This window comes from Pundamilia nyererei, unplaced genomic scaffold, assembly GCF_000239375.1.
Source record: "Pundamilia nyererei isolate P.nyererei 1_Seehausen unplaced genomic scaffold, PunNye1.0 scaffold00103, whole genome shotgun sequence".
NCBI lineage: Eukaryota > Metazoa > Chordata > Actinopteri > Cichliformes > Cichlidae > Pundamilia > Pundamilia nyererei.
Window position 1 is genome coordinate 1,555,748 of NW_005187504.1, and position 20,610 is coordinate 1,576,357.

General features: G+C 40.3%; 1 protein-coding gene across 1 annotated transcript; it reads left to right on the forward strand.

Moving 5' to 3' along the window:
* The first annotated feature begins 1,293 nt into the window (after window positions 1-1,293).
* On the forward strand, window positions 1,294-19,708 carry LOC102215000 (ABC transporter F family member 4-like). The gene is made up of 14 exons (XM_005740769.1): window positions 1,294-1,518; window positions 3,261-3,319; window positions 5,484-5,623; window positions 6,675-6,859; window positions 9,851-10,075; window positions 11,654-11,776; window positions 11,986-12,076; window positions 14,615-14,685; window positions 14,831-15,653; window positions 15,820-15,982; window positions 16,214-16,575; window positions 18,470-18,543; window positions 18,803-18,849; window positions 19,251-19,708. Exons 1-13 carry the CDS (start codon window positions 1,414-1,416, stop codon window positions 18,836-18,838), a joined length of 2,457 nt encoding a protein of 818 aa, XP_005740826.1. The 5' UTR covers window positions 1,294-1,413; the 3' UTR covers window positions 18,839-18,849; window positions 19,251-19,708.
* The last annotated feature ends 902 nt before the right edge of the window (window positions 19,709-20,610 follow it).

Sequence of the window (20,610 nt, forward strand, 5' to 3'; positions counted from 1 at the left end):
TATTTTTATTAATTACTTTTATTATTTTATTTGAACTTTTTTGAAATTTTATTTAAGAATAAAAACTAAATAAAATAAAACGTTTCCTAATTTTTAATATCAGTATCCACCACTGTACCACTATATATACAGTACTGTGCAGAAGTCTTAAATCACCCATTTTATTTCTTTATATTTTGCTTCCAAGGAGCCACACTTGTAATTTTTTTAACAAGATCTTTTACAAGTGATCTTGAGCAGTAGCTTTCCAGGCTTTCTGGAGATTTTTCAATGTTTTTCATTCATTTTTACTCCAGTCCTTGTACCATTTTTAGATGAATGTTTTTGTTTGTTTCTTTGTAAAGACACTAAATACTGATCTTTCAATTGTTCCACCGTGAAAAAGCTCCATAATCAAAGCACATAAAAGACTTAATCTAGCAAACAACCAATTTTAAATTATATCTTTAAGCACTTTGTTGCCAGCAGCTTTCCTGAGCTAACTCTACAAAACAGTGTGACTGGTATAAAACAGCATTTTTGCTCCAACAAAAATGGTGATTAACAAAGAGCTAGTAGCTGACAACCTGTCAGTGTGTCCGTAAAAAAGCAGGAAACTGGACAAGTGGAGGACAAAAGTAGAAGTGGCACAGTACAGTGTCTGAAAATCATGTTCTTAAGAAAGAGAACAAAAACCATTAAAGAACTGACACCAGAGCTGAGAGATGCTTTAGCCCTTCAGTTTATTTATCTACTGTTTGCTGAAACTTCAGAATAAGTCTCAGTGGAAAGGTGGCTGCCAAGAAGCCAATCCTAAGGAAGGGAAACAAGGAGAAAGGGCTGAAGTATGCTAGATTATACAAGAACTGGACTGAAAATCAGTGGCAACAGATCTTTCGAAACCAAATTTGAATATGTTGTTTCAAATAATTGTCAATATGTGTGGAGGAGGTCAGCCATCTGTAACAGACTGTGGGGGATGATTCATTTTTCAGCATAACAATGATCCCAAACACACAGACCCCCCCGAGTCCAGACCACAACATTACTGGAATCATGATGGAATCAGCTTGACAGAGAATAAAACAGCAGACAGCCAAAATCTAAAGAAGAGCTTTGAATGTCTTTCAAGAAGAGTGTAGAGAAATGACAAGAAAGCTTTCCCAACAGAGTTCAGGCTGCGTTGAGAAAGAATAAAGAAAGAATTAAGCTTTGTTTTCATGTTTTGGTTACATTTTTCTTTAATAAAACTGGTAAATTTCAAATTATGCTTCGTTTTCTTCCAAAGACACAATTTCCCATGCTGCCTTTCGAGGGGGGCGTCGTCAGCGCACATGTGCGCACGCCGAATAGCGAGCATGTACTGAAGTGTAAATAACCCGTCAATATTATTTGCACTTTTTCTCGGTTTGCCAGTCGGTCCCGTCGGACAGCATGGCCTCAGAGGAGGACAACGTGCTGCTGTTTCTAATCTACCAGCACCTGAAGGTGAACGGCTACCAGAAAGCTGCCCAGGTGCTGGAGAAGCACGTTACCCAGGTAAGAAGTTTGGCTTAAATTTACAGTCTAATATTTAGCGTGCAGTCGGTAGACTGGGTTCTAGCTCGCACACGTTAGTTAAATGTGAGTAAAAAGACTATTTTTTTATGTGACTTCATCAGCTGACATGCGCATCTTGCTTGTTATATAACAACTTAAATATAAATGTGATGTGTGTTTGCTTCAGTGTGGCTGTCGGTAAGATGCACTTCAGTCTGTGTGTGTGTGTGCGCGACAAAGCGTGTGGCTCCTTGTTCAGGCCTTCTGGAGGAAAAGAACATTATGTTACAGGAGCTGCACAAAGCAGCTCTGCTCCTGCGGCCTATTGCTGCACGCTGTCACCCCATTCAAAACCTCATCACCTTTTCATAGTGTTTAGTGATAACAGTTGACCTTTTTATCTAAAGCTCCTGGAGCTGCTGTGATAAGTTGATTAATTGATTATTTCATCAATTTAAAAATAATCGGCAGCTTTTTAAAAATAAATAGCCAGCTGAGATGAACTTCTACTTACATATTTTTCAAATACGAGACCTGGATGCTTTTCTCTATATTTCGCTGTAATTCACTCGTTTTTAGAATTTGGGGTATTTAGACTGTTGCACATAATCACTGCAGCTATTGATTATCCAGTAGCTGTGCCGATGACATCTTATGATGCAACCAAACACTGTAAAATAAACCTTTCTGGTATTTTCTTTTTTAACAAGGGAAATCTAAAAAATAATATTGTCTTATTCTTCCTGAGTCTGTCTGTTAGGAAACATGCGCTTAGGTGTGATGTAAGCTTTTCCTGCAGAGCTTATGAGATAAAAATGTCATTGTCAAAAGTTGCTCATACTTACAGTGGCGGGTGCTCATATTTAACATGATAAAAGAAAATGTAAAAAGTGAGATCAGAGTCGGTACAGGTACAGAGAATCACAAGGGTTCTCTGTTTGCAACAGTTCTTTTCTATTTTGGCTTCACAGGTCTGAATGCAAGTACATAAACCCCGCCCACCTGCAGTTCAGACCTTCTGTTTACAGGGACGGCCAATCTGAAGAAAGTTGGCTTAAAGGGAGAGTGAATTAACTGAGCGGTCTGCTGAAGTTCATTATAAGATATCATTTAACTTTTCTTTCATTTTACTAACCACTTATCCAGCATTGTGTCGCGGTAGCTGGAGCCTGTCCCAGCTGTTACAATGCCAGAGGCAGGGTAAACCCTGGATAGGCTGGTTCCTAACCATTAAAAAGAGGGGGGAAGGGTTTTTCAGACACTGGATGAGCTGTGGGCTCCATCAAAACATAAAAATAAGGAATATTATACTGTCGTAGAGTTCAAACATAAAACGAGAGCTGGAAAGGACATAAAACAACACCTTAAAGTCTGAATGAAGTTACAGCAGCAGTCTTATTAGAATTTACTTACGAGTGTCCTTCACTCCTCTATGTGAACATTGTGTATTCATCATACTCTCTTCTTTGGCATATTTTACATGAATTCACATCTGGAAGCTTGTGGCAGCATTCCTGCAGCACAGGAAATTTGTTATTTCCCTTTGCTATCTGTGTTTTTTTCCTTTCTTCTTTTGTCTATGTAGTTATGGGACGCACAGGAAGTTTAGCTGAAGCAGAGACAGAACATTCAGGGAATCAGTGAAAAGGAGAAATTGCATTTTGAAAACACTCTTGAAGAGTCAGTACTGAGCAAGTTTTAGATGCACAGCATTTCTCAGGCTGTTGTGTGTTCTGTTGTAGGTGGAGACACCAGTGGAGAGCTCCTCCACCCTACATGATATCTACACAGGCTGGATGAAGTAAGTCACACCCAGTTACACACTTGTATACATAAATATATAATGCCACAAGTTACCAAAAAGAAAGTAATTATAAGAAAATTGTAAAATTTAACATTCTTTGTGCTGTAATTGTTATATGTGCTGCAAATTTTGTGAAAACTGACTGTGTACAGCAAACTGTACAGGTGAGCATGTGTAGATTAAAAATGTCAGCAGCTGAAAACAGGATGGGGCTCTCTGGCTCCCAAAGAACCTTAAAACAATCATTTAATGGTCTAAAATGAGATTAAGCCCAATGAAGTGCATAAATAGTGGCTTGTTTCTCATCATCCTCTGTTTTTCTTTATCTCCACATTTTATGACTTCCTGCTTTTTTGGAGTCACAGCTCAGCAGGTAATGCGATTCAGAGACACACTCAGCTTAGGTGATTTGTAGACTCCACGCTGTCTGTGTGAGCAGGATGCGACTGGTACGGTTTGTGTGAGTGATTTCCTGGCCTTGTGCCCAGTGCATTCTGGGATCACCTTCAAATCCCTGCCTCCCTAATGAGGATTAAATGGGCATCAGATAAATGGCTAAATGAATGACATCAGCTCATTTGCCGAAGTGAATCTAACACTAAAATAACAGAAATCTGCAGAAGTCAATGAAAATACATAATTATGTGCCGAATATAAGGCACCTCTGATTATCAGAAAAACACTGTTTTCAAACAGCTGCTCATTAGGGAGAAGTACTCATAATGGTACTTAGCCCTATTCTAATTAATGCCACGATGCAAATGATCAAAAACCTGTAGTTCTTAGGCTTCTGAGATTCACAGAAATGTTTTTCTTTTTAAAAGCTGGTGAATTCAATTAAATATTATTTATATAGCGTCAATTTACAACACCTGTTGCTTCAATGTGCTTTATAATGTAGGTAAGAATACACTTAACCTCTCCAAAGTTAGCTGACACTTTGTAAGCGAGCACTTGGCAACCGTGGGAAGGAAAAACTCCCTTTGAACAGGAAGAAACCTCCGGCAGAACCAGGCTCAGGGACGGGCAGCTAGTTGGGGGTTAAGGTGGGAGAAAAACACAGAATTGAATTACCTCACTGCACCGATAAAGAGTAAAGACATGTAAACAGAACAGTGTAGTCTATAGCTGTGCTAGCTATTTGCTTCCAAGCATAGCTAAATCAAGTCGAATGCTTGTTTACGTTCACGACCATTTAGGCACACCTTCCCAGTACTGGGTTAGACTCCTTTTCTGCTTTGAGAGCTGCCTTAATTCTTTGTGACATAGATTGAAAAATGTGCTGGAAACATTCCTCGGAGATTTTCCATGTTGATAGGATAGCATCACACAGTTCCTGCAGATTTATCCGTGGCTTGAGTCTCCCGCCGCATCCCAAAGGCGCTCTCTTAGATTCAGATCTGGTGCCTGTGGAGGCCATCTGAGTACAGTGAACTCGTGTTCAAGAAACCAGTTTGAGATGTTTTGAGCCCGATTGCTTATAAAAAGATGGATGTTGCCACTGCAGCATCACGTATTAGTGAGTGTTGGAACACTAAGGCTCGCCATTTTGGTGTTGGTGAAACCGGATGTAAATGGTAAATGGCCTGTATTTGTATAGTGCTTTACTAGTTTTACTACTTTACTAGAGATATACAGATGTATGTTATGTTATAACAGTTTGGAAACTGGAGAAAAAAGTTAAATTATTAGCCATGTAACTGTTCCAAAATGCTCTAAACACTAAAATGGTCCAGAGTTCATTTCAGACTTTCTGGGCTGAAACTTGGCACGCTGCTATCAACTTAAGCAATCTGTGTTTGTAAATCTGCTAATTAAAGAGGCCACAGCCATAACTTTAAGCATCAGCAAATTCCATTTAAATGATTTATAATAAAGATTAGCCCTGTGTACAATTGTGATGAAGGGAGAAAACATACATGAGGCCAAAAATACTTCTCATACTAGCACGTAAACGTGTTAAATTCATGCCTAAGTTGGACATTTTAACTCGGGAATCTGTGAGTCTGAGACTCACTTTTAGAGTCAGCCTCAAGTGGTCGCTGGAGGAATCGAGATTTGCATTGACTGCGTTTTTCAGCTCATCAGTTGGTGCTTTACCTAATGTATAAGCATAGCCAGTAAAAGAAATGTAATTCATTTGTGTGTGTGTGTGTTACAGACTGTACTCCCTAGCCCAGCATGCCAAACAGGAGACACAAGAGTCCAGTTACTCAAAGAAAAGCATCAAAGCAGAGGCTGCAGACACCAGGCTCTCCAGTGTCACAGGAGGAGATGATGTGGCTTCCAACCCTCCACTCGGTAAATTTTATGTTTGATTGCAGTAGTTAGGACAAAATAAAGCCACTAATATGTGCACATCTGTAGCTGAAATGAATTAAATTAATTAAATGTCAAACATTTTCTAATTAATGCTTGTTTAAATCTTGTGGATCTCGATTTCTGGAGAATGATGATTTCCATTTGTATTTTTTCTGATGTTTTATAGATACATAGAGCAACAACTTGGCAATTAATTATTAGCAACCTGTCAGTCATACAGCTGATTCATTAGTTTATCTTTGGAAGATGCAAGAAATGAGGAAAACGTAAAACAAACAAAAGCCTCTCTGTAAAAATATGTTTTTGTTTATTTATCTAATGCTAATTTAAAGCTAATTTAGCAGTAAGCTGAAGTTTGTTCCACAATGGGCTCCTGTGCTTTGAGCCCACACTGCAGAAGTTGTAACAGTAATTGATTGTCTGTGATTTAAAAGTAATCAGTGAAAATTTTAATTGGGTTCTGTAGCAAATGGGAAGCCAGTGTAATTCTGCCAGGACTGGAGTAATGTGTGTCGAGTGTTTGTGACTAACCTCACTGCTGTAAATGGTCAGAAGCTCCTCTCCTGCGCAGCTAGCTCACAGTGTAGGAGACGTTTCTCTACTTTTAAGATCAGTCTTCAAACTTCCCTTTTTGATAAAGTTTATTGTTAGATTCTTGCCTTCTTTGTTCAAACTGGACACTTTTTGTTACTTCTCCACATCACCTGGACTTTTTAGGGAATGTAACTACTAGATCGGTTGACCCTGACACGTGCCTCAGTAATGCTGCTGGGTTACGTCTCGTAACTTGTTCATACAGGATCATCTGATTGTTGGGCTGTTATCTCTAATATTGTAGGGTCCTTACCTTACAATGTAAAGCTCTTTGGGGCAACTGTTGTTGTGAAATTGGCGCTACATAAAGAAAACTGAGTTGAACTTTGCATTGTATAAGTTATCCTTTTTTTTCACTCTGTGTTTATTTCTTTTACAAATCTTGGCACCGGTGACTATGAAGCCAGTCTAAAATATATTCGATTTTCTCTTTCAGAGCCCGGGCCTGATGTTGTTGAGCCACTGAAGGCAGAGAGCATCTCTGAGAGTGTCTGTGAGCAGCTGCTGGCTGCTGATAATAAATCCCAAGCAACAAACTCTGACAGCGAGAGCGCCGGCTCCTCTGACAGTGAAGTGGAAGAAGAAAAGATAAAGGAGGAAGAAACAAAAACAGAGCAAGAGGTGAACATCTCACATATCATGAAAAATGGGTTTGAGTTTTTCTGTGCTAGCTTTGCCCCCTTTTTCTCAAAGTGAGGAGACAGAATCCTTTCAGTTAGCGTAGCCCTGTTGTGTCATTGCTAATGTGTGCTTCATATGGGAGAGCCAATAAGGACAAACTGAATGTTGAGCGTGAATGTTTGGTATTTAGGATGTGTTGATGAACACGTGCACCGAGAAAACCAGAAAATATCCCGTAGCCTTCAAATGGTATTAAAATCACAGGAGAAATAACAAGATAAGAAGGAGAATCATTTTTCCCAGCTAAGATGCTAACAGTTTATTTCCTGGCATGACTTAAGCTTTAAAAATGTGTTTTCTTAAATTCAAAAGAGGTTTCTCAACAACAGCAGCTGCAGGAAGGCGTGGTTGTGGTTGGTCCTATGCAAAGTTTTGCAGCACGTCTGCATGCTAATAATCCTTCTCTCTGTCACCAAAGAGCTGCGTAAACAGCTGCAGATTAGCTTTTATAGGTAATAATATTGACATTCTGACACCCAAACGGTACATTTATAATCTGAAATAAGCTATGCCCTGAAGATAACAATCATATTTTCAAATATTAGCATCTTAAAACTAATTAAAGTAGGCGAGGAATCTCCAGCAGACCTTATCTAATTAAAGATGAATCTCTAAATTTGTACGATTAAGCATGAAGTGAACACGAGTTATTTAAGTCTTATCTCATAAAGCAACTCTTGAAATAACTACGAGCAGGGAAAGATAAAGGTGCGACGTGTTAATGATCATTAACCCTTTAAAGCCGGTCGGAGCGGGCACGCTCCATTTTGCATAACTATTTTTAAATCCCGGTAGCACTGCAACCACGTAAACTAGCGCAATAATTTTTTTTGCATATGAAACCGGAGGAGTTGTACTTACATCTTATGCCATCAGCTTGTCCTCGGTCACAGTTTCCTTCCACATATAGCTTTGCAAAAATTGCATAAAAAGCGCTTGCAGGAACAAAAACATAATATTCCAGAAACACGCTTTGCAGATCCGATCAGCTGTTTGTAACACTTCCTTCGTCCATCAGCACGAACTATCGCATGTCCGCCATGACCTGCCCGAAACCGGAAGTGACGTCATTTGCGAAAATGTAGTTTTTTACCATCAGGGCCTTATGAGCCATACTGGTGTTTTTAAAAGTTATCTTTGACTTTATGACTTTCTGTGTCGTTTCTGGGATGTTTAGAACTCATATTGCACTGCTGGAAATAGTTTATTTTGATGCATATGCAGGTTTTTTTTGCAAATTTGCATTATAAGATTTATTTTCGTTTTTATTGCAGTATATAAAAATTGGTGTATTTCAAAAATAAAACTATGAAGACACTTAAAATAAATTTCCTGTGGTGGGAAACTAGTTTGTGCAACTTTTTTGTATTTACAGTTTTGAGGGATAAGCCTCTTAAATTTCTCTACTAGAAATATATGTTAAAAAAACAAAAACGATTTTCAAATTTTTTGTAGTTTATTGCACTTTTTTGCAATTTATGTAATTACTATGCACTTAATGCAGACATATTATTAAAATTTGGGCTATAATGGTTGTATTGATGTATAGCAACTTGAAATGCTCCTAAAAATGGCTCCACAGCATGTAAAAATATAATATAAGCTCTGGCGCACTTGGTTCTATGGTAGGTCTTAAAGGGTTAATGTAGGAATATTTTTACTTGGGGTTTATGTTTTAAAGGTTTTCATTAAAGTTAAAAGCAAAAAGTAAAAAGCGTTCGAGTAAGTATCGAGTGCTGAGCGTTGTTACAGGAGGAGGAAAGCAGTGCCATCATGAACACACATAGCTGTTGTCCAGCCACTGTAATAATGTGCTGATAGATGGACAGTAGCTGCAGTGTTGTTATACGCTTGTGAAACACACGGACACATTTCCACTCGTCTCATCTGTCCTGTATTAGTTTCCTCTGTTGTTATTACTGGTGTGTGTGTGTGTGTGTGTGTGTGTCTTGTCTGTTCTTTTGTGTTGGCCCAGTGATGCAGCAGATAATGCCGTGTGGACACAGAATTGTGTGCGTGTGACAACAGTAATCTTCAGAGACAAATTGTGTGCGTGCTCGTTTCTGTGCGAACTATTCGTTGTGGTTTCTGTCGACAGCTGCTGGAAACCCTGATTACTTTGTGTCTAATGGTAAAAGCACTGCGGCTTTCTTTTTGCTGTACAACAACAACAACAACATCACATTCTTAACGGCAAAGATGTTTCTACTCAGCAGAATTTCTAGTTTCTTTTAGTTGTAGTTTTCGCCAGCTGGTTGAATTAAATCTGCTCTCTGTGGATTAAAATGGACTTCCTGTGATGTGGAGCGGAGCTAGCAAGTGCTCCAGCGACACTCAGTGGAGTCATATTTTTACTTTTGGATTGCATATAAAGAGATACTAGCATCTCCTCCTCACGTGCCTTCTTGGCCTGCTTGGACTTGATGGTGTTTTTTTGCTTAAAGTGGTGAAACAAGTTTGGTTTTTTTTTTCATATTTAGTGGCAACAATTGTCTTGCATACTTTGCAGAGGAGTGTGGTTTGTTGGGGGTTGTTGAAGTAGCTCCCTTTTTATGTACTAAATATCATTGGAGGCTGGCACATGCAGCTATCGCTCTCAGGCATGTCTGGGTTTGTTGTTGTGCATGCTAGGGGACGTAAACACAGGGTGTCTCTATCTATATAGTCCAAATATATTTGACACAACAAGTTTAGTCTGTGTGCGAGTATTTGAAATTGCTCTGTTGCATTGTTTCCCCCAAACGTAAAAAGCCTGTACACTGTTCTCAGTATAGCACCTCATTTGCAGTGAAATATAGTCTCCAATAAATGGGGTATACAGAGCAGTAAAAAGATCCTCGAGTGTCTTGGATTTGTCTTCCTGAAACTAGCAGATATTCTGAGTAAACAGCAGGATGCAAGTTCTTCTAACTGCCTGTACATATTTTCCAGTCGGCTCCAACTAAAGTGTGTGCTGAGGCGTCCAATGAGGCAGAAAGCCTGAGCTCTGCCTCTTCAGACGCTGAGGAAATAACTGCACCCAGCCAGGGTAACAACAGCCTGGTGTTACCTGATCAGGCTGAGGACCAATCGCAGGCCCCCGATCCAGCCGAGGCCTCAGTCTCAGGCGGTGACCTTAAAGTGGAGCATCAAGAGGGCAGTGATGATCTGAAGCAGGTTAGGTCATCAATTTCATTTTAAACTTTTGTGTCAGATGTTTATTTTTCTTTTCATCTCATCATATCTCGCAAAACGTTTTCATGCGACTGACACTTGAGCACATATGCATCACTCGCTCTACCTTGATGTCTTTAAAGGCCTAGTGTGCTGTTTAATTTTCCTCCTGGCGCACTGGATCGCTCTGCAATGAGCAGAAATGTTAATCACCTTAAACCACACTCATAAAAAAATGGGAGTAGCTGTTGATTCCTGGCTCAGCAGAGCCTCCTTCTCCTCAGCTCACCTCTGCACAGCTGAAACTTATTTTGCAGTGGACTGTTTGTGTTGTTACGCTTCCAGTAGTCAACACTGCAGGCAGCCTTTCTTTGCTGAATTGTGAATTTTCTTTTAGGACTTTACTGGAACGTAAAAGATTGCGATTAAATGTCACCGTATTAGATGTTGCTCTTAATTAGTGCAACAAGTCGGTGCTCTTTAAAACTCTGTATTCATGTTTAAATCATCTGAAGCTCCAACAGAAACAGAAACGTCAGATTTAATTGGCATTTACATTGTTTAAACAAGCAATTTGGTGCCAGTTGTCAACAAGAAAAAGATCAAATAAAAAACATACAGAAATTAAATGTATGTTTTTTGTTTTTTTTTGCATAAAGATGATAATTTGTGGTGCCACCTTTTTACCATAATAATAATAATTCTGCAACATTCATCTCTCCAAGTGTCAAAACAGGACTGTTAAAAGCCAGCAATGAATAATTCATCTAATTTGATCAGTTAAGTAGCGTTGTATTTGCAAGATTTATTGCTCACATGTGGAAAGATGGAAGCGCCAGTAATAATAAATCGGACATGAGCAATCAAAAAGCTGTAAACAAAAACCCTGATCAGCCAAATATTAATTCATTGTCGCCCAAACTGTTGTAAACATCTGGCTCTGTTTACAGACTAGTGCAGCATGCTGGTGTGCTATGCATCAAAGATCATTATGCTCCTTCCTCTTATGCTCATATCCATAGATGCTTAGTTTATATCAAGTCTTAGACTATTTTTTTAGTTAAAAAAAAATAAATCTAAATTTAATTGTCATCTTCCACGAAATCCAGAGCATCTGGAAAAACAATAAATTGGCAGAAATGCAATTTGGGAAACAAATATCAGTCCTCTTGTTGTTATTATTGCCCACATGCACACATCAACATAGACCTAAAACTAAAGATTATCACCTGCACTGGTATCTAATTTGGTGCATGAGAAAAGCAACACACAAAAGAAACTGCATTCAGTTTTGTCCCAGCTGTCCTCTTCAGCGAATGCCGCCATGCTTGGCAACCTTCAGAAAATGGTGCCGGCTGAGTTGTAAAGCAGATACTGGCCGGCGCTGGCACCAGCGCCTCCAGGCTGGAAGTGTTTAAACCATTATCCATCTGACTTCTCTTTAGTGATGCAGCCATGTTTCCAAGACTTAACTGTGGCTTCGAGTGCAATTTTAGCTTTTATTGACAAAAATGAGCTGTATTAATTCGCCTTTGTTTTCTTGTAGGATTAAATTGATCTTTCTGCTCGGTTTTTCTCCAGGAAGCAACCACAAACACCTCAGAAGACATAGAAGAAGCTTCGGCGTCACAGCAGACAGATGTTCCCACTCAGGAAGTCAGCGAAGCCGAGTCTCCAGAAGGTGAAGAAGCCACAGCAGGAGAGGTGCAGTACTGCTTCATATTCACATATTAATTGATACGAGTACAGAACCTGTGATTGCTTTTATTATGCATCCCTGAAGTGCCTGCATATTTTGATATTTCCACTACAATTACAAAGTATTTAAATAATTCAGTTAAACTAAGAACTAAATCTGTAAAAACTTGACTCGTCATGTCTGGTGGTGAAAGACCTCTGTTGACCTCTTGCAGATGCCCATCCTGGTTGAACCCACCACCTCTGACCTGACAGCTCTGGAAACCAGTGACCAGCTAGGAGACGGTCAAGCCCCGCCCTCTGCAGGTATTAACAGCCAATAGATTTTTAATTACCGGTTTGTTCTTTTCCCCCTAAATGCATGGCATCTTTTCCGTCTCTTTCTCACTGCTCTGACAAGAGTCACAAGCTGTTGTTAAGAAACCGAGGCTTCAGTGCGGCTGCCTCTGCAGCAGGTTTCTTTTAAGTATTATGAAAATCAGTCTGATAACATCTGCCGTCCAGGTTTGTTTCCACAGTTACAAGAGTTTCAAAATTTCACATTTCTGCTCAGGCATGAAAATCACTGCAAGGTTGATTTAAGAAAGAAAGTGAGATTTGTCGTAGGGTTGTATCTGTAATCAGAATGTTTCTCCTGATTGATTGATTTAAACTTATCACTAAATTCGTAGTTATGACGACCCACACATTCATCTTTCCGTATATACGATTACATAAGACAAAGAGAAGATGCACGTGCTCATGACCGACATAATTAAATGATTGATTATAAGAATATTACACACATTCATATAATCTCTAAAATTGGTTCATCTTTATAGCTTCTTATCTTTATATGTGAATATTAATGTTGTATGCTCCGCCCCTCCCTGAGCCTGGTTCTGCTGGAGGTTTCTTCCTGTTAAAAGGGAGTTTTTCCTTCCCACTGTCGCCAAAATACTTGCTGATTAGGGGGTCATATGATTGTTGGGTTTTCTCTGTATGTATTATTGCAGGGTCTACCTTACAATATAAAGGGCCTTGAGGCGGCTGTTATTGTGATTTGGTGCTGTATAAATAAAGTTGAATTGAATATGTATTTATGATTACTTGGACATCTTTTTCGTCATAAGTCAACAATAGAGAAAAAAGTATAACATTACTTCTCACTTGGAGTGTGAGCTCAGGCAGCTCGATGCTCATTTCGTAAGCTGTTGTGCCGCAATGACAAAGAGTTGAGGTTAAGTAGGATGCACTTCCTAACATATGGGCACAAGGTCTTCAGTTTTTCATTCAGCTACACCACTGAAGGATCTGAAAACTGTGATGCATGAAGAGCTCAAGTCAAGGCAAACGAAAAGACCAGCCGTTCTCAACTGAAGAAGACTAAACGGTCTAAAAACTCATATTTCGTAGCTTCAAGAAGAAAGACACATTTCAACCTGTTGCTTTGCTGAGCAGTTTTCTTTTTCCCCCAAAAGTTTAATTAACCCGGGAAAAAACTAAATATTGTCACACCTGAAGCCCATCTGTAGCTGTGACCCTGGTGTTCGCCATTTCCTCGCAGGACACTCGTTTGATTAAATCAACTGTGGTTCGTCGAGCACGAAGCACACCAGGTTGTTGTGAGCTTGCAAATCTAGTGAGAATCCAGCCGCCTCTCAACACGTTTCTTGTGGTGATGTGACGACACACCTCGGGAACAGAAGGGGAGATGGATGTTGGCTTTATCTCGGCTTGTTGTGGTGGAGGCGTACAGCTGTGAGGCTCGACTCTCTTTTCATTTAATGGCTGCTGATTTGGACGAACTGACCTAAAAGTTATTCACTGATATTAAAAAGCAGTTCCAAAAAGGGAGTTGTTGTTGGAGCGGTTTCCAACAAAGCACAGCTTCGTCGCTGTACTCTGGATTTACTTTTTTCCATTTATTTACAAGGGAGAAAAAAGGCATTCTGTCTTTTCATTTTTCCTTTTATTGACAGCACGTCATCTCCGGCTGTTTAAGCACAGAAGTTTTAGACAAAGTTTGAATATTTTTACCCCGAGGCAGCTGGATTCAGTGCCAAAACTTGTAAAAGAGTTTGACAGATTTCTGCCAAAGCCGAGAAACAGCAGTTGTTTTTCGACGCCACTCACTTGTGTAACTTCTCAGAGGAGTTTGTAAAGCTTGTCACAGCTTGTTAAGTAAGCCGGAGTTATGACTACTCTGAGAGTTGCAATCATCTGGAAAACAATCGCATCTTTCACCCAAAAATGTGAAAATGATAGATGACGTTTGAATAGAAACGAAGGTTTTTCGCATTCTGACCTGTCAAACACAGAGGCAGTTCTGGATTTTACTAACTGAACTGCACAAATTCCTGGAAAGGAGCCTTTTGTTAATAATATTATTATCGACCTGAACTTCCTGCTATGACAAGTCCAAACATCTGCTGCAGAAAGGCTTCAGAGTTGGATTCCTGTGGGGGGAGAGTGATCTGATGCTGCTATCAAGAAAAAAATACACCTGGAGATGCTCGTCGAATGAAAGTGTTAGATATATCACAAACATGTCGTAGTGTGTGCTCTGCTCTCCACTTTAATCCTCAATACATCAGACAGAACCCAGCCTGAGATCCCATCAGGGCAATTTAAAATGTCTCGTTATCTTATTTTTCTTTTCTTTTATGACCAAACAAAAAAAACTGCCTTATGACTCATGTCTCTTGCTGTTTTTCCCAGAGTTGCCACTGTAATAGACTGTCGACTGATTTTAAAAAGATGATTTTATTGAGTCTCACGTCATGTACTTAAATCTTAAAGCTCTGATCAGGTATAAAAGACTACAAATGTAATCTAATGTAGGCATTTTATAATATTTTTCAGACCCTGATGGTGAATCTAAAAATCCAAAAGAGGAGGAGGAGGATGACGTGGAGGAGACAAAGAAATCTGAGGTGATACAACTACTTAACTATTTATGGTGAAGATAGGTCTTTGCCAGAAGCAGATGGGGAATAATAATGAGTACATTTGCACTATCTGTAATGACTTTGTGTATATGCAGCATGTTTTAATTCCTGTATGCATCTCTGCACTCAGACGTCAGAGGTCGCAGATCTTTCCTCGGAGCTGGAGGGAGACACGGAGATGTTGAAAATCCCCGTGGACACCGGGATCCAGAGTGACCTCTCAGCCAGTCCAACTGGTATCAAAGTCACGTTGGTTTCAGAAGAGCGATCGGACCCAGAGGCCTCCATCATCATCAACATCACAGTCAAAGATGACGAAGCAGCTGAGCGAGAGACCGGCCAGCTGTCCCCTGAGGAGACTGCCGAGTCCTGTAAAGACCGCAGCACTCCCAGGAAAAAGAAAAGGAAGAGCAAACAGGATTTTGAGACGTCAACAGCAGACGCATCGATCACGGACACACCCAGCAGCACTGATGCATCTACCCCAGATCCACTCAGTGACACTCCTCTTCCTAGGAAATCTGCCAAAAAGAAAAAGAGAGACAAAAAGAGACAAGAAGAGGAGGTGACAGAGGATGGCGGAGATCAGGAGGATGAGGTTGAGGCGTCTCAGTTAGCTCCACCAGACAAGAAAAAGAAGGCTAAGAAGAGGAAAAGGGAAAGAGACGAAGAAGAAGAGAAGGAAGAGGAAACTCACACTGTCACTGAAAACAAAATTAAAAAGAAGAAGAAGAAGAAGAAGGCTAAAGATGTGGAAGAGGAGGAGCGTGAGGCAGGAAGAGCAGTAGAGGAGAAGGCTGAGAATCCTGTGAGTCTGGCAGAGACAACGGAGGAGAAAAAGAAGAAGAAGAAAAAGAGGAGAAAGGAAGGAGGTCAGGAGAACGAGGCGGTGCAATCTGAAGAACAACCAGCAGGGGGCAGTAATGGCACAGAGGAGAAAATGGAAGCCACAGGTAGAGAGAGAGAGAGGAAAAGCCTTTCCTGAAAGTTCCCTGTAATAAGACATGGACTTGCATTTCATGTGGCCTTTACTCTTAATCATTAGTGGTGATAAATCTAGTGTGATTTTTAGATAACTTTAATTGTGCATTTTCTTTTCTTTTTGGCCTGCTCCTGCAGAGGGAAAGTCTTCTTTGGACTCCTCGGCCAAGAAGAAAAAGCGTCTCAGGAAGAAGCTCAGCCTGAAGAGGAGATTAAAACTTCATAAGAAGGAGAAGCTGGCGATGAGGTTGATGAAGAGCAACAAGTTATCTGCAGATCAGAACCATGTGAGAAGGAAGAAGTGAGTAGTTTCTGCTTATCTTTGGCATATTTCTTCATAAAACTACAAGTGAAACAAAAGCGAAGCCAAACGATTGTAGAACTTGGCGCTACTATCATTGTTTCAATGTCACCTTGCAGAATTTTGATGCTGTACAGGTTCGTGCTACCAGTAGTACTTTTTACAAAGAGTATGTGCAGAAGGTTCTTACAAAATCACAGTAAAAGTTAAAGGATTACTTCCATTTTTCAGACAGAAACGCCTACAAGAAGAAACAGAGGAAGTGTTTCACCCAAAGTCAAGCAAAAGACCCAAAGTTGAGCCCATTCGGGAGGATGAAACACCAAAGAAGAAGAAAAAGATGCAAAAACATGCTGACCTAGAAGAAAATTCGTCAAAGGAAAACCAACCTCCCAAGGCAAAGAAGGAGAAGAAGAGGGAGCTGCAGGCTGAGGATCAGAGCGGTGTGGCAGATGACCAGAGTGCTGCGATTCTTGATGATGCCGATACGTCGGCGCTTTCAAACGGAGGGAAGAAGAAAAGGAAGAAGAAGGCGGTTAAATGCGAGGAAGCTGCCGAAAATGTGAGCCAAGATGTACCAGCTAAGAAAACAAGTAAGACTTTCTTCTTACTAAGTTAGCATTCATGTTGCGCTATATTAAGGGTGTGACAGTTCATGAAGTCTTGACACAAACATCTGCAATATCGTCCTGCGGTACCATCGATCCGCAACCAGTGTGGTGAAAGCTATAATGTTTAGACTGCTGCGGTAACAGGTTATACATCAGAGTATTATTGTTCGTCATCATACTGGAGGAAGAAGAAACCATGACCCAGACTGTGAGATATGAACTGAACCATAGTTACACCACTGCTGGGATAAACACGATGCTTGTAGATCCACCTTTAGCAGCAATAACTTGAAGTAATTGTCTTCTGTTGACTTTATCAGTCTCTCACATTGTTGGTATACACTTTGGTATACTCAGTCAAATGAAGGTGCAAGGAGCTCAGATCCTGTGAATGCAAAACAAGCATAAATCATCACCGTAACTGACAGCTGGTATGAGGCGTTTGTGTGTTACGTGGTGTTACACATGATGGCCAGATATCTATATGTCGGTCTTTTCTATCCAAAGGACATTATTCCAGGAGTCATGTGATTTATGCAGATGCAGCGCTGCAGACCTAAGCCGTGCTGCCATGTTCTCTTTAGAGTGAAGAGGCTTTCTGTCATCAATTTTAACATGCTAACTGAGGCCCGTAGAGTCTGAGCTGTAGCTCTTGCAGTTTCTCTGAGCATTGCACCGATGGAACTTATAAGTAACTTGCTGGGATATGTTCACTCATGGGAACATTGTGGCATTGCGTTGATACTCCCGAATGCTCCAGACCGACTGCTTTTGATCAGTTAAGTCCGTTTTATTAGCAACACCTAGCTGCTATTTAGCCTTGTAATTCCTATGCAAACAGTAAGAATGTGCATAGTTTTTCAGGACACTACGTCACAACAGTGTGCAGTTCTTTAGACTTTAACTATATCTCACAGCCTGCTTTTGGTTTTTGAGGTTCAGTGACCTGCACAGGCTGAGAAAAGGACATGTCAGGACAGACTCCATAAAACTGTAATAAAGCATTATCATAAAGACGCTGTCTACATAAAATCCACAAAGCTTCCTATCAAAGTAAACGGGCTGGTGAGCTTACCGACAGAGAAAAGCTCTACAGCGCATCCACCTGAAGTTCAAAGGTCAGCTTGTTAACAGTCACAGTGCAAGGCTACACGAACTCAACAACCTCACCACAGGAGAGATGGAGCGATATCACCATGTCTTTAGTTTTTGATGCATTAATGTCTGAGAAGGACAACCTGCAACCCTCTGTAATCTTCCACTGTGGGGCCATCACCTCACATTTGTTGCTGGATGCTACATGAGTAGATTCAAGGTTCAAAATAATCCTTATTAGTAACAAATCGTGCATTAATGTCGCCCCTCGGTTCACACACCGTCTAAAACAAAGACGTAGCTGCTGTAGTTTTCTCTCTCGGCTCAGAGCTGCACATTTGTGCTGTTGCAGGCACAGCTGAGAGTACACTGCCTCTCACTGTAGTTGAATCATATTTATAACCTCTGAAGAGAAACTGGTGTATTCATATACAGAAGGGGAAGAGACAAGACTTTTAGTTCTGGTTTCTCTTTGTAATCAGAGTTCTAGTGACCAGTTGCATTCAAGGAGGTTTTTGTTGCAGACAAAAGGCCCATGTGGAGAGCTAAAAGCATATATTTCCACCTGTAAACAATGACCGTGGCCCAGATGTCTTTTGGCTTTCTCCAGTTTATCTTAAGTACACCTCTGCCTGTGGATAGGGGGAAACTATTGCAAGATGATGCTTGCAATCATCCAGAGAGGTGAAAAAAATGACCGTGCAGGGGTTCCACACACACCACACTACCACAAAGTGCAGCAGTTCCTTTAAATGACTTCATAATGTGCTGATATTCACAGAGAAGAGCAGACTACAGGAGAAACTAGAGGTCGAGCCTGCTGCAGACACACACACTCCTCCAGCTGCTTCTGGGGTAAGAAACTCTCATCCTTCCTTTTAAAATATTCAGAGTTATAGTACGCCGCCGTTTACGTTTCCCCTCGTTAATGAGACTGACTGACAGTTTGAAGAGACAAGAAAAAGAAATCTTCGGTCTTTGCTTAAGTTGTTTTATAGATCTGTGAAGAAGTGTTGGCACTGCGAGGCATTTTAAAGTAAACTCAAAGTTTCCTCTCCAAATAATTTGCATGGAGAAGCAGTTAAGCAATATTATTATTTTTTTCTTATTCCAGAAAAAGAAAAAATCTTCCAAGAAGAAGACAAACTGATTTAGATTTGGGTGAGTAGCTGCTCGAGCTTTCCACTTTAACTTTATTGAAACTAATTTGTGAATTTAAAACGCTGCTTTCAGAGGTTCAGCTTAACTCCTATACGGCCGTCTCCGAGTCACCGTTCAGGATTTTCTATGTGAAATGAAGCGTTGCTCGTGCCTTCACAGGCTCTTCAGAGGCCGTGTTCATGGGTCATCTCACCTGTGATTTAAAAAAAGCATGTGCTTTTATTTTTTCATTTCAGAACTCCACTGCAGCCTCAGCGCTGCTTTTTCAGAAAACGTCAAACAAACAGAATCAGAAAATTGTTTCGTGATTGTAGCTAAAACTTAACGCACAAGTCAGGTTTCTCTCTACAGCAGACGTGGCATCATTGTCTTTTTATTATGACTTTCCCTTTTCTTCCCAGGGCGTACTCGGGAGGATGACTGCAACTTGGACCTGGAAGCCTAAAAATGTCAGCGTCTTTTCTCCCGATTATTCTGTCTGAGGTTCATTTTTCCACGAGAAACAGATTTCTGAGAGGTGCTGGGAGTAACTTCGCACTACCCTTTGTTCCTAAACTGTGAATTTAGCACAATACACACCCTAAACCCCCCCTTTATTTAGCAGATTCGACTTTAAAGCTTTGTTGGAGGCAGACCTGCTCTGCCATGGGAAAAAAAAAAAAAGCATAGTAATTAGTCAATGACTTTATTATGCATTTCATTCAGCGCAGCCTTTTTAACTGGAAGCTTTTCCCATTAAAGTCTCATTAAAGAAATGATTTAAATGAGCTGCCTATCGTTTGAAAGAATTCACGCAAGTGAAACATAAATTTCTATTTAAATCAAAGAATTCGATTATTAACAGGATTGCTGTGAACTTTTTTTTTTTAAAATCACAGTTTATCTCTTTAATCATTTGGCGTAAAATGGCCCTCGAGTTAGTCAGCTTGCAGTTAGTTTAAAACTGAGAGAAGATGGGATCTGAGGATGTTTGGAGGCTGTGAAAGATGATTAATACGTTTCCACTGCAGCACGAGACACATTTCGGCTGCAGAGCAGCTCCGTCTGCAATCTGCATCTCCTCAGAACTGATAAAAACTTATAAAGGGGGAACTTTCACAGTCGTGCGTCTTCTTACAGTCAGAGGGGCTCACAAACCTCCACATCTTTGAGTTTGAGTTAGAAATAAGCTAATAAGCTAAGGTGGCTCGATTTTCTTTTTTGTCGGTTCTTTTCTTTTCATGTGAACTGATTGATCAACCAGCATTTGTGTTTGTTTGAGGTAGAATATGTAGTTTTGTTCTGATGTGCATATGATGCAAACTTTGTCAGCCATCAGCTATGCAAATGATTAAATCCCGCTGCTTTGTACAACTTGAACTGCTTAAATTTGCCGTTCCTAACGACGAGCACGTTTCGAGAACGCCGGTCGTTAATAGCTTTAATTCTGCAGCGGCAGTAATTTTCTTTGTTTTCCTTCCCACAATGTTACACGTGCTGTGTTTCACAGTGAAAGTCAAACGGGGAAACTGATCTAACTTGGGCATGAAATTATAAAGCAAATGGCATCACGTCAACAAAGCAGCGTTTGTTTCTTAGGCGATTAAACCCAGATGTGATGCTGTTTGTAAGGTTTGTGCTGTCGAAGCTCAGCAGGAATCATTTCACCTCTGCATCCATCCCTCGTGACATGAACACTGTTGATATAAGTGCTTCTCACGTCTGTCTCACAGTCGATCGCTGTAATCAAACCCTAAAAACTTCACATTTTTGGAAGAAATG

Excerpts from the sequence above, each read along its gene's own strand:
- LOC102215000 (XM_005740769.1), top strand. The coding sequence starts at position 1,414 with ATGGCCTCAGAGGAGGACAACGTGCTGCTGTTTCTAATCTACCAGCAC. Across the intron at positions 3,320-5,483 it reads ATCTACACAGGCTGGATGAA|ACTGTACTCCCTAGCCCAGC; the intron begins GTAAGTCACACC and ends TGTGTGTTACAG. Across the intron at positions 14,686-14,830 it reads AGGAGACAAAGAAATCTGAG|ACGTCAGAGGTCGCAGATCT; the intron begins GTGATACAACTA and ends CTCTGCACTCAG.